Below are 15116 nucleotides of genomic sequence, written 5' to 3' on the forward strand. Positions count from 1 at the left end.
TTATTAGGTGCTTTTGCAGACACTGGTTTCTGTCTCCAATGACATAAAGTGCTGAAATTAACAGTGGTATACTTTGGAATGACATTTTGAGTCTGCTGAGATCAAAGGTAAATGTTACAGCAGGAAAGAGACTGTACTACAGACAGGGAACAGTTGTGGCAAGTGATGACTATTAAGAAGAAACATGAATAAAGTCTTTTAACTAAAAAACAACTAGAACATTTCAGACAAGACACATCCTAAGAACATGTTTGAAAGACTCTCAGGATCTCTAGCTAAGACAAATGGTTTCAGACTTTGCCAGGACAAAGCTACATTATAGACACTGTGACAGGTAGCTTGTTTTTAATGTTCAAATTTCAATTAAGGATTACAATGCATACAAAATTTTAGGGCAACATAGCTCTATCAGATATTATAAAATTTTCAGAAAGCAACCATTAAAAAATTAATTTTAAAAAGTTAACATAAATTGAATAATACTCCATGAATGAAACAGAAACACAGACAACTATTAAAAATCATAAAAATTGGGATAACAAAAATATTAAAAATATCAAAAAACAGATATTGTGGAGGTAAAAAATATAAAAAAGGAACTGAAAAATTATAAGAAAAACTGATGTAAAAATGAAAAAGGTTAACAAAGAAACTAGAATACACACAAAGATATTTACAACAAGAACATATATAAGCACAATTTTAAAAGTCACAGACAAGAGAATATTGTGAGTTGCAAGATAAAAGTGATATGTTATTTATAAGCATAGTCTTATGAGGTAATGAGTGAATTTCTCAAGAAAATTTGCAGGCCAGAAGGGAACTGTATGACATTGTCCAAGTCCTGAAGAAAATAGCTGTCAAGTGAGAATAATACCAGCAGCAAATCTGTCCTGCCAAATAAAAAGAAAAAGCCAATCCAAAATAGCCAAATCCTGAAAAGGTATATTGGCACCGCATATGCCTTACATATGTAACTATATTTCAAAGCTATAGTAGTAAAAACAGAATGGAATATACAGAAAAATAAACAACAACAAAAAAAACCAATGGAACAGAAATCACTACTCACACATTTCAGACTTGATGCAAAAAGAGAATTTAAAAAACTGTTGAACATAGAGTTTCTCAAAATTATGCATATTTGTGTGTCCCCCAAAACAACAACAAAAAAAACCAGTCAGATTGTGCAGTCTTTTATATCCCATGAAGAGGATGTTGGCTTTCACTGTGAAATTGAAGACAGATCACTAAAGGGAAAGAGGAATCCTTAGAGAATTGAAAAACAATACAAAATATGTTCTATGTGAGAGAAAAATAAAAAAAAACTCGGGCTTTCCAGAAACTATTTCCTTTGGAACACAGCTTACCAAATCACATTTTAAGCTGTGGCCTTCTCCTTGGCCTTTGACCTCTTCTCTGTGCCATCTGTGTATTCACTCTCACTTACCTAAATGTTTAGCTACCATCTCATGTCTCTTCATATTCCAGGGCTCTTTTCCTTGCTCCAGACAGGTAATCAGGTCTGGCTTAGAGACAGCAATACCTGTTTTATTGAAAATAAATAACATAAATCTTGCACATATTCTCCAATTACCAACTTGGTAATGTGCTCAGTAAAGAGAATGCAATAGAATATTCTAGTAAATTAATCCCCAAATGCTAATTTATAACAAAAATTTCTAAAGATTTAGAAAATATTTTAAATTTGTAGTTTCTTAATTTCACTACCTGGTACTACTGAATCAAAACAATTGTTGTTGGGAGTTAGATTTTAAGGTGTGGGCAACAATATTTTATGCCAATAAATTTCTAAAATTACCACTAATCAAGACTGAATGATAAAGATCATCTCAGGAATGTGGAAAGTTATGGTAAAGATGAAACATCTTGAATAAACTATTTTCTACAATGACAAATCTAAAAGATTTTTTTGAAAACAGGGATCTGAAACTCAATTTATGCAAAGCATAAATCACCAAAAACATTCTACAAAAAAGAGAATTAAAACCTTTAGGGTATATTAGAAAATGTGTATTGAAGTTACCTTCACCCAAGAAAACCAGGTTTCTGTAGTTCTCTCACATCACATGCCTATATAAATTCTGCTGTGCAGTGTCCAGGCATTGCCACTCCTCCAAAGAGAATTCTATGGCCACATCCATAAATGTCAATGGTCCCTGAAAAACACAAAAACACACACATACACAAAATCACATACATTTACCAAGTGGCCATGGGCATAATTTTAAATTTCAAGGTAAAATAAAACAGTAAAGAAAACTGGTTCTGACTTATAGGAGTGAATGAAACTATCCATAAAAGAATTTTTAACACAGAAATATTTTCTAATGTATTATCTAACCCTGAGAAAAGAAAGTGGTATAAGATCCACAACATCTGTGTATATATGGTACTTTTCTGGATAATAAAGTATAAATTAGGGCATAAACGCCAACATGTCTATTTTTAAATGCTATATCTGCATCATACAGAATGAGTTGTGTGTATTTTTGAGATGAAAAAGACATGTTGAGTTAAAAGGTACCTCGCAAGTTTTAATGTGTACGATAAACTTCAGATCTCGTTAATGCAGATTATTTTTTCAGAAGATCTGGAACAGTCTGATATTCTAAATTTCTAAAAAGCTCACCAATAATGTCAATGTTTTTGGCCCAAGAAGAGTATTTTGTCAAACATCTAGTAGGTGGATGAGCCTGTGTTTTTCCCAGTTTTTCTGGCCTGTAAAAAGGGATGACAGCTTTCATTTTCCTAAGGCAGATATACGCACAGAAAACCTAAGAAAGAAAGGCAGCTGCCAGATTAAATGTGATGGTTTACATGCACATCAGCAGCATAAAGATACTTAATAATGAAGAGAAAAATAATTATAGTAAAGGAATCTGTCCAAGAGCTCTTTAACCAATTGAATCATTAACATCAACTGCACTAGGACAAATTTTTGTAATGTGCTGATGCACACAGAAAAATGCAGCTTCACTGCTGCGATATCAATCTCAAAAGTAAATTAGAGTTTGAATTTAACCATAAAAAATCAGTTTTATGGAAACTTCAAGATACAGATAATTCGTATGTTCTGTAATTTTTAATAGTGATTTTAAGTAGTCTTTCTTTAGCACCCTAAAGAGCAGGTATCTATCTCCTAATAATTTGTTTCAGAACTTTCTGGGTAATAAATGCCATTCTGTTTGAAAAAGCATTTTATTAATTGTGTTCTGCATAGAGCTAATGGAGAACAGAGATGGTACCTCAACATTACATGTTCTCCTTCTTTACTAAAGACCCTAGCTTTTCCCCAACAGGAATCTTGAGTAGTCACACCTTCCCATGTTCAACAGCCACAGAGGGAACATTTTTCATGTTGCAGATTATAAATTCATAATGAGATTTCTACGTGGCATATAAACAGCCATGATGTAGAGATGTAGAGAAGCCTCTGGTATGTAGGAAAAAATATTTTTCAGAGACCCTTGACTATCATAAGAATTTTTAAAAGTAGTTGAAACAAACTCATTAGGGAGAAACAACACAATTAGAGAAGTAAAGGTTTGCAAGAACTAAACGCATGGCATTCCAGGAGGCAGAGTGGACACAGCTCTCTATCTGAGACATATTAAGCTAAAAAAAAGTCATGTCTTCCTCTTTCTCCTGTTTCTCTGGGATTCCTTTTAAGATGAGATTCTATGGACAAATTACACCTGCATGTTGAGAATATGCTTTTAAAGGTGTCAGCACCACCTGTTTACCTGCTACCACCACACCCACAGGCAGAAGGTTCAAGACCTGCAGAAAAAGTCCACCCATTTTTGTCCTTTATAAAGAAGAGATTCAGGAAAAATAAGCTGTTCCATGGAGATAAAAATGTAAGTTTCCGACCGGGTGCAGTGACTCACGCCTATTATCCCAGCACTTTGGGAGGCCGAGGCGGGCGGATCACCAGGTCAGGAGATCGAGACCATCCTGGCTAACATGGTGAAACCCCCTCTCTACTAAAAATACAAAAATTAGCTGGGCGTGGTGGTGCGTGCCTGTGATCCCAGCTACTCGGGAGGCTGAGGCAGAAGAATCGCTTGAACCCGGGAGGCGGAGGTTGCAGTGGGCTGAGATCGCATCACTGCACTACAGCCTGGGTGACAGAACAAGACTCCATTCCCCCAACCCCCAAAAAAGTAAGTTTCTGGCCGGGCGTGGTTGCTCACGCCTGTAATCCCAGTACTTTGGGAGGCCGAGGCAGGCGGATCACGAGGTCAGGAGATCGAGACCATCCTGGCTAACATGGTGAAACCCTGTCTGTACTAAAAATACAAAAAATTAGCCGGGCGTGGTGGCGGGCGCCTGAAGTCCCAGCTACTCTGGAGGCTGAGGCAGGAGAATGGCGTGAACCTGGGAGGCGGAGCTTGCAGTGAGTGGAGATCGCGCCACTGCACTCCAACCTGGGCAACAAAACGAGACTCCTTCTCAAAAAAAAGAAGAAAAAAAAAAAAAGAAAAGAAAAGTAAGTTTCCCTGTTCCTGTCCTAATGTGCCCTCCACTGCCACAGACACCAGTAATTTCTGCTACAGTAATGGAAATATGGGCCACACTGCCCTCTCCTTACCAAATCCAAATAGGTCCAGCCCTGTGAACACCCTTTATTGCAAAAGAAAACTTAACTCTCAGGCTGGGCATGGTGGCTGACACCTCTAATTCCAGCACTTTGGGAAGCAGAGGCAAGTCGATCACTTGAGGCCAGGAGTTCAACACCAGCCTGGCCAACATGGTGAAACCCTATCTCTAACAAAAAAAACAAAAAAATTAGCCGGTGTGGTGGTAAATGCCTGTAGTCCCAGGTACTCGAAAGGCTGAGGCAGGAGAATCACCTGCACCTGGGAGGTAAAGGTTGAAGTGAGCAAAGATCATTCCACTGCACTCCAGCCTGGGTGACAGAGCAAGAGTGGGTCTCAAAAAACAAAACAAAACACAACTCAATTCACATGAATGTATCTTGAACAACTCATACTTGATTCTGTCCTCACCTTAGAGTCACATGAGAAACTTAACTAAAACAACATGGATGCTTCCACCCAGAGTAATAAACATGTGGAAAGGGCACGAGTAAAGAGATTTCTGCAAATTGGTCATGTAATCCTAATTAGAAGCCTAGGCCAATAACCACTTAGGTAAGCATTGCCTTCCAAGCATTAATGAGCTTATAAATCACTTGGTGATTTTGGCCCCACTCTATGTAATGAGATTCTGCAGGTTTGGAAAGGGTCCATGAATGGGTGTTTCAAACAAGTCCCCTGTGAATGCTCCTCCTGGGCTCATTATTAGCATTAGTTAGAGAAAGCAGGCACAGCAGAGTCCCTTACACTCAGCATTCTTGTCACGACACAAATACTTTCAGTTCAAATGAAGACAATCAATTTTCACATTCTTTGCTGACTCTTTAAAGTTTACAGAACAAACAGAAGGCAGCCATATCTGAATAAATCTGCGTTTGAAAAACATTTTCACATGTACTAATGCAATGTTTATAAAGCAGGTACTATGTGCTGAAGAGGATATTACAGAGCACTTTACTGGGAATTACACATTATGTGATTTAATCCTCATAACATCTTGGGAGCTGGTACTAAGTGTTTAATAATTCTCAGGATTTAGATTAAAAGTGCAGCATTTTTATTTGTTCTGTTTCTCTGTCACTGATTTTATTTTAAAATGTACAGAATAAATGCTAAATATAGACTGAGGAGAGGGATACAGAAAGGAAAAGTTTAATGTAGCTTAAAGAAATTTTTATTGTGTTTAATTTTTTGTGACTTATGGAGCAGCTACTGCATCTGCAGGAATAGAAAACAGGTTGCTAAATGGAATATCTCTCTGCAAGCACCGGTTTTAGTAAAAATTTAAAAATTAAGACTCACACATTTTTTCCATTTATCTGCTTTTGGGTTTCAGAAAATTGTGCGCACTGGCTCTAGAAAGGCTGCAGGATTCACTATCCAATACTCTGATCTCTTCTAATCAGTTCTGTGAGACAAGGATCCAGGGTGGGGCCAGACCTAAATAAGGCCTCCAAAAAGGATGAATTTGAACAGGGCTGGGGCAGAGAGTGGACCCTATGTAGAATTCTGCTCTCTATGCCACTGGGGTATTTCCAGTTCTGTTTTTCCTAAGTTTACCTAAAAGAAAACTAAATCACACAGTTGTGAAGTTTTAATCTTTTTTAGCCACTGCCCTGTCAATTTTATAACATATGCTAATAAGCAATTTAACAAATCTCTTAGGGTTTTGTAGGGTAATTTTATTAGAAGATAAATATGTATTCTTAGCAAGGTATAAGAAATAAGAATAATAACAACACTTGTGTCCATAAACATCCACTCAAATGATGACATCAGAAGTTACGAAAATATACAGAAAGTTGCCCAAATAAAGCCCACTTTTTTTTTTTTCACACATCTATTCATTGTGCTAACCATATGATGCTTAATTCAACCATGTTGAATTTAGTTGCTTGTCTAGACTAACAGTTCCTGGATGGTAGGGACAATGATGCTTCATCTATTTTTCTAATGGCCATATGAAATGGTAGCAATTGGTTTATCTGTTTGAGTCTCCAGACCTCCTCCTTGTTTTTCACTAAAGTACCAGGAAACTGGAGAAACTCTCATCTGGGTACCAAGCAAAGACATCTCTTATATTAGGGGAGGAACAAACACAGGATGACTCATTTCTCTTAGACTGAGACAGAAGCAGAATTAACTGCTCTTGTCAGCCTGACACAGTTCTGCTGTGGACATCCTCAAATGTCTCAGAGATGCCTAGATGATTATGAGAAGATTCCCAGTTACCTGGGCGGATTGCTTAAGGATAAGCCAAGCAGGGCAGACTCAGGCTGATTCTAAATAGAAAATGGAAATGCCCTGGTGGACCTCCAGAACCTGGATCACCTGTCTTGATTGGCTAGCTCTTGGGTAGGAAGGACAAGAATACTCCAGTATCATATTTTACAGGTAGGTATAGTTGTGGTCATGGCTCTGGATGCTTTGTGACCTTGATCTCTCACTCCTAAGATGCCTGTTTACACTTACAGATTCTACCATCAGATTCTATTTACATCTGGAGCCTCTTACATTACTGTAGCAGGTCACTGAACAAGATCTGAAAAGTTCAAAGAGCCACACTCTTAAAGGGGGGCTTTAAGATGTCTACGTTGACACCTCACAATGCAGAAAATGCCTCCTGCTGGTTTCCTGTACATTCTCCATCCAAAGTCTGACCCTGCTTTATAAATATCAGGCAGAGGCCAGCTCTTTTATGCAGATTCTAGGTCGAATCAACCTGGCTCTGTATTCTTGAGTGTTGCAGCAAGCAGAGTACAACAAAAAAGAGATTCCCTCATAGAGGTTGCTCTAGCATATTCTAAATGATATGTCTACCTAAAAGGAAATCACTGAGGCAACATGAATATAAGTAGACAGTTCATTTGAGCCAACCTTGAGGATTGTAACCTGGGAGCAAAAATTCAAGATGTCTGGAATCTACACTTGGATTAGCAGCAGTTACAAGTGGATCTGTGAAGGCAAAATGAGAGGACAGAGTGGACTGATACATATTGGTTTGTCAGAAATTCTTTTTATTCACAAAAAATAACATGGATTACTAATTGGATATACATTGTTAAGCTATAGGGTGTGGGTTATGGTGTCCAGCATGTCATTATTAGTTTAATTTATACCTACTTGTGGCAATAGCAAGCAGTTTTAACAAGTAAATACACAGTTCAAAGAAGGGAGAAAGACATAACTGTGGTCTAATTTTAATGTCTCTGAGCCTTATAACTAAAAGAATTTGCATTTCTCAAATAAAGGCTTTTTTTCCCCAAATCTCAAGACCTAGATTCAGAATTTGGAGCTGCAAATTTAAGTCCTGGATGGGTGGAGTAGTAGCAGATGTCATCTGCACATTCATGGGCATTTTAAAAAGAGGAGAAAGGGAAAGTGGAGATTCTCATGCCTACATATCTATTCAATGCATGCACGTTAATCTAATTGGGTTTCTGGGCCCGGTGGTCTCTGAATCAGCTCAAGGTCTAAAGATACAAGAGTCATTGAAAGAGGTAAAATGGTTGATTGCTGTTCTATGAAGTATTTAGAAATCGGGTCTAGCCTCTCTAGATGTGATTATACAGGACTAGATACCAAATAGGCAGAGGCACGATCCAGCCTGCATATTCAGGGGACAGCATGCATTTTGCAGCACGATCGTGAGTTGACTGGAAGCCTGAGATGGAAAGGCCCATCTAGATTAAAGCTTGGTTGGCACCTTATATGTTTATATCATGTGTGGTAAGTTTAAACAGTGTTTGGAAAATATAATTAAAAGAAAAGTTTTATCCAGCCCCAGAGTAACTCCACAATGATAAAACAGAAAGAAAACTGTTTCATTACACAATTAAACCAGAATGTGACATGCATCACAGTCAATCTGCTTAAGAGATTGCAAAGACATACTTGTATGCTAATTGGTTATAATCAATGACAAAATAAACTTTTCACGTCTTCATGACAAGAGGTAATTTTGCAACTTGAAGCCAGGTGCCTGCAGAAGGTAGGCTCTCCCTTTCCTACAGAAATCATTGAATAGGGTTGAATATCTTTATGGCTATTTACATTTAAAAGCAATGGCTCTCTACTCCCTGACCACTGGACTACAGCACTCCTGCTTGCTCTGTCCTGGTGGCTGGTGTCCTCTCTTGACTCCTACCATCTTTCCCTGAGGCACAACCCACAGCACAGAGCTCACAGCTGGCAGAACACATCTTAGGTTATCACCAACTGCCACAGCAGCACTCCAGTGAAGTGCTGAGTGGCAGGAGAGCCTGCAGGCTTCCCAGGTAGGATTGCACCTTCATAATAATGGGAATAGGAGCACTGTTTCAGCCTCAGTTTGTATTTATAACAGAGACAAAGAAAAAATACTGCTGGATTTTCAGTATGAGTCCAGACAGAGATAGCTCTAAGAGCTCTGTGACAGCCCACCTCATTCACAGACACCATGGGATAGTAATGGGGCCTCTAAAACAGAAACCAAAAGCATTCAAGAGAAAAACAGCTCTCACTCTGAGAAAAATTGTATTGAGAGAAAAACAGTTAAAAGCATCTTTTAAAAACACAGGCTAGATATAAGTTTGCTCAAGTCAGCCAGAAAATACTCTGCTAATCAATTTTTTTAAACACCCAAATTGCACAGCTACTCTCAGCATGAGAAACGTGAGCATTATGAAGAAAGGGGTCATATTCTCAGCAGAATTTTATAAGGATTCTCTTCCATCTCTGCCGCTCTCTCTTCTCCTAGCCATTAAATGAGAGATCTATAATGGAATACATTTGACAATTTCCAAAGAACACTTTTTTTTTTGAGATGGAGTCTTGCTCTGTCATCCAGGCTGGAGTGTAGTGGTACAATCTCAGCTCACTGCAGCCTCCACCTCCAGGGTTCAAGGGATTCTCATGCCTCAGCGTCCAGAGTAGCTGGGATTACAGGCATCTGCCACCACGCCCAACTAATTTTTGTATTTTTAGTAGAGACAGGGTTTCACCATGTTGGCCAGGTTGGTCTTGAACTCCTGACCTCAAATGATCCGCCTGCCTGGACCTCCCACCACCATAACTTTCCGATGAAGAATTAGAATATTACTTTATTCATATAGTGGAATACATTTGAGTTTGCATCATGGTGAACTGTAGAGCTATTATGGTTTTTGGGTGGCCAAATCATTCTTGTTTACTTTTCCCGTAATAGCACCATTCCAATTTAGTGAAATGATAGACACTAAAATCATGCTTACCTATAATTAACTCTACTGGATAAATTAGTAAGCATGTCATACTAATATTACTGTAATAGTTTGGTAGTAAATTTCCTTTGAATATTAGATATAAATATCTAAGTATAAATAATGTACTAGTCATAATGTACATAGGATTTTTTAAAATTGTCTACAACCATAATTCAATTAAAACAGTTTATATTTCAAAAGTATGAATATAACATTATTTTTTGTTTGTTTTTTTGTTTTGAAACAGTCTCGCTCTATTGCCCAGGCTGGAGTGCAGTGGTGCAATCTCAGCCCACTGCAACCTCTGCCTCCCAGGTTCAAGCGATTCACATGCCTCAGCCTCCTGAGTAGCTGGGATTACAGGCACGCGCCACCACGCCCGGCTAATTTTTGTATTTTTTAGTAGAGATGGAGTTTTGCCATGTTGGCAAGGCTGGTCTTGAACTCCTGACCTCAGGTGATCCACCCACCTTGGCATCCCAAAGTGCAGGGATTACAGGCATGAGCCACCACGCCCGGCCGAATATAACATTATTAAAATGACTAAGGGATTCATTCAAAGTAAATATTGTAGTGTTATATTCACACTAGTGTATAAAATACTGTTTATATGAATGCAGTTTGTCTACAAACACTACATATAACTATGCTAATTGTACTCAAGTAATAAATATAAACCAAAGCACAACTACAGACTCCACTGTTCAGTTCATACACTGAACCATGCTTTTGCAATAAAAGTACTTCGGCCTGCAAATATTACCTGATTACCTTGGATAATCTGTATTCTATCAAAGGAACTTAGTATCTTTTAGTCTTTAGCATTTTTTATTGCTAAATTTAATCCTATCTTCATGCTCAACTTCTGTGTGCTCTTAAAACAAACTTTAATCTAAACAAATCTGTGTCTACCTTAAAAGACAACAAATGGAGAAAATAAATCTTTGCCAAAGCAATGAACCTGAGGTCCTAGACAAAGACAATCCCAAGTCAAAAACAGTGACAAAAGGTTTAACTGTTAATATGATTTACATATCTTTCAAACAACAGAGAAAAAATATACATAAAATTTAAATGCTTTAAGGAAAAATAAATTAAGAAAATATACTCCTGGCAGGGTGCAGTGGCTCACACCTGTAATCCCAGCACTTTGGGAGGCTGAGGCTGGTGAATCATGAGGTCAGGAGTTTGAGGCCAGCCTAGCCAACATGGTGAAACCTCATCTCTACTGAAGATACAAAAAATTAGCCAGGTGTGGTGGTGTGTGCCTGTAACCCCAGCTACTCGGGAGGCTGAGTACGCTTGAACCCAGGAGGTGGAGGTTGCAGTGAGCCAGATCATGCCACTGCACTCCAGCCTGGGCAACCAGGTGAGACTCCATCTCAAAAAAAAAAAAGAAAGAAAGAAAGAAAGAAAGAAAATATCCTCCCTTTTTTCATGTGGAGAATAAGGCTTCTTATTTCTAATTTGTATTTTCCACTATAACAGCCAGGTCTCTGGACATGTTTTTGAACTATTGGACATCTTAATTTTGCATGCCATGTGCACTTGAGAAATGTTTATGGGAAAAAAGCAGAAGAAAGAAAGATGTTATAAAAAAAAATCCATGGGTGTATCAATCAAGAAAAATGACAAGAAAAGTCTCAATCATTTTAGGAGATTTATTTCCCAAAGTTAAGAATGCACAGCTAGGAAAAAGGCCTATGTCTTTCTCCCAAGAAAATTTTGGGGGCTCCAAATTTAAAGGAGAAAGGATGAGATACTGAGAAGTACAAAACTGTTATGTAAGAGGGAGGTAGGGAAAAACAGTCATTCATGTCATTGTCTGTCAGTGAATCTGCATTTTTTTAAACATAAGATGACGCAGACAAATGGGGCAGACAAAAAATGCAGGTAATCTGCATTTTTATATAAGATAACATAGACAAAATGGGGCAGGGGAACAATCAGATATGCATTTGTGTCTGGTGGAACGTGTAAAGATAAGCCATCAATTTATATTTCCATGGTATAATTTTAACAGAAACACCTTAGGGTAAAGATCTTGGAGCTCACTAGAAATTTTCTTGTGGGCAAAATATGAGGGAGTCATGTAACTTTTCATCTTGTAGCCATCTTATTTAAGAACCAAAAGGATAGGTGGGTTTGTGTGACCCAGTTCCCAGCCTAACTTTTCTTTTTGGTTTAATGAGTTTGGGCTCTGAAGATTTAATTTTCTTTCACAGGTACACATGAATAAGACCAGTTCTAAGAGATTTATATTTAGATTCTGACAGAATAATTTTGGGAGACTACAACACCCCACAGACACTATTAGACACATTTTTGAGGCAGAAAATTAACAAAGATATTAGGACCTAAACTCAATACTTGACCAAATAATCGTAATAGACATCTACAAAAGTCTCCATTTAAAAGCAATATAATATACATTCTTCTCATCACCAAGTGGCCCATACTCTAAAACTGACCACACAATCAGAAATAAAACAATCCTCACCAAATTCAAACATCCCCAAATTATACCAACCACACACTCTGACCACAACTTGATAAAAATATAAATCAAAACAAATAAAACCACTTGAAACCATACAATTATGTGGAAATTAAACAACCTGCATCTGAATAACTTTTGGGTAAATAATAAAATTAAGGCAGAAATCAAAAAGTTCTTTGAAACAAATGAGAACAAAGTACAACATACCAGAATCTCTGCAACACAGCTAAGGCAGTGTTAAAAGAAGAATTTATAGCACTAAATGCTCACATAAAAAAGTTAAAAAGATCTCAATTTAACAATGTAATATCATAAATAAAATGAGAGATGCAAGACAAAACCAATCCCTAACTAGCAGAGGGCAAAAAATAACTAATCTGATCTGTACTGAAGGAGATTTAGATGTGAAAAACTATACAAAAGATCAAGAAATCCAGGAGTTAAATCTTTGGAAAAAATTAATAAGCTAAATAAACCATGAGCCAGATTCATAAAGAAAGAAGATTCAAATAAAGACAATTAGAAATGACAAAAGGAACATTAACCCTGACCCCACAAGAATACAAATAACTGTTGAAGTCTACTATAAACACTTCTATGAACACAAACTAAAAAATCTGAAAGAAATAGTAAATTCAGCTGGGTGCGGTGGCTCACACCTGTAATCCCAGCTCTCAGGGAGGCAAGAGGCGGGAGGATAGCTTGAGCCCAGGAGTTTGAGACCTGCCTGGGCAATATAGTGAGACCCTGTTCTCCACAAAAAGGAAAAAAAAAAAAAAAGACCAAAAAAAATAGAAATAGTAAAGTCGTGGACAAATATATCCTCCCAAGACTGAACAAAAAAGAAATTGAATCTCTGAGTAGACCAATAACAAACTCCAAAACTGAATTAGTAATGAATAGCCTAGCAACCAAAAAAAGCCCAGGACGAGAGAGATTCACAACTAAATTCTACCAGATGTACAAAGAAGAGCTGGTACCATTCCTTCTAAAACTATTCCAAAAAATTGAGAAAAAAACACTCCCCTTCAACTCATTATATAAGAATGTCATCATTCTGACACCAAAACCTGACATAGGTGTAACAAAAAAAGAAAACTTTAGGCCAATATCCTTGATGACCATTGATGCAAAAATCTTCAACAAAATATTGGCAAATTAAATTCAACAGCACATCAAAAAGCAAATCCATTATGATCAAGTAGGCTTTATCCCTGGGATATGAGGCTGGTTCAACATACACAAATTAATATATGTGATTCATTACAAAAACAAAAATAAGGATAAAAACCACCAGATTATCTCAATAGATGCAGAAAAAGCTTTCAAGAAAATTTAACATCTTTCACGTTAAAAACCTGCAACAAACTAGGCATAGAAGATACATACTTCAAAATAATGAATTCTGTATGACAAACCCACAACAAACATACCGAATGGACAAAAGCTGGAAGCATTTCTCCATGAAAACTGGCATAAGACAACGATGTTTTCTCTCACCACTCCTATTCAACATAGAATTGGCAGCCCTCACCAGAGCAATCAGACAAGAGACAAAATAAAAGGCATCCAAATAGGAAGAAAGGAAGTCAAACTTCCCATTTTTTGCAGATGTAATTCTATATATAGAAAACCCTATAGTCTCCACAGAAAAGCTCCTTAAACTGAAAAACTGAACCAAACTTCACAATACAAAGCAAATGTACAAAAATTAGTAGCATCCCTGTACATTAATAACATCCAAGCCGAAAGCCAAATCAAAAACACAATCCCCTTCACAACTGCCACAAAAAGAATAAAACATCTAGAGATACAGCTAACCAGGGAGGTGAAAGACCTCTACAACAAGAATTATAAAACACTGCTTAAATAAATCATATATGACACAAATAAATGGAGATTTATTTTATGCTCATGGATAAAAAAGATCAATATCATTAAAATGGCCATACTGCCAAAAGAAATTTACAGATCTAATGTAATTCCTATCAAACTACCAAAAACATTCTTAACAGAACTAAAAACAACTATTTTAAAATTCATATAGAACTAACAAAGAGCCCGAATACCCAAGGCAATGTATACACACACACACACACACACACACACACATACACATATACACACACACACATACATATATATAAACGACTCATAGAACAAGAAACAGAATAGATAGCCAATAAATAATGCCACAATGCCACGCACCTGCAACCATCTGATCTTCGACAAAGCTTACAAGAGCAATGCAGGAAGAATTCCCTATTTAATAAATGAGGCTGGAATAACTAGCTAGCACTAAGTAGAAGATTGAAACTGGATGCCTTCCTTACACGATATATAAAAATCAATTCAAGAAGAATTAAAGACTTAAATGTAGAACTTAAAATTATATATATATATATATAAAACCTGAAAATAATCTAGAAAATAACCTAGAAAATTCTAAGACATAAAAACTGGCAAAGATTTTATGATGAAGATACCAAAAGCAATTGCAACAGAAGCAAAAATTGACAAATGGGACCTAATTAAACTAAAGAGCTATTTTGCAGCAATGGAAACAATCAACTGAGTAAACAGACAACCTACAGACTAGAAGAAAATATTTGCAAACTATGCTTCTGACAAAGGTCTAAAATCCAGCATCCATAAGAAACTTAAACAAATTTATTTAAAAAAAAAAAGAAGAAGAAGAAGAAGCCAGGATCTGTGGCTCATGCTTGTAATCCCAGCACTTTGGGAAGCTGAGGCAGATGGATCACGAGG

General features: G+C 37.1%; 1 protein-coding gene across 1 annotated transcript in view; it reads right to left on the reverse strand.

The window, feature by feature from the left end:
* Nucleotides 1-15116, reverse strand: part of LOC100979926 (zinc finger protein 117) — a 41245-nt gene that overhangs the window by 9290 nt on the left and 16839 nt on the right. Inside the window, 2 exon segments of the mRNA XM_063605751.1 lie at nt 1451-1546; nt 2048-2180. Of these exon segments, the coding sequence (XP_063461821.1) occupies nt 1451-1546; nt 2048-2180 (229 nt within the window).

Source organism: Pan paniscus, chromosome 6, assembly GCF_029289425.2.
Source record: "Pan paniscus chromosome 6, NHGRI_mPanPan1-v2.0_pri, whole genome shotgun sequence".
Taxonomy (NCBI): Eukaryota; Metazoa; Chordata; class Mammalia; order Primates; family Hominidae; genus Pan; species Pan paniscus.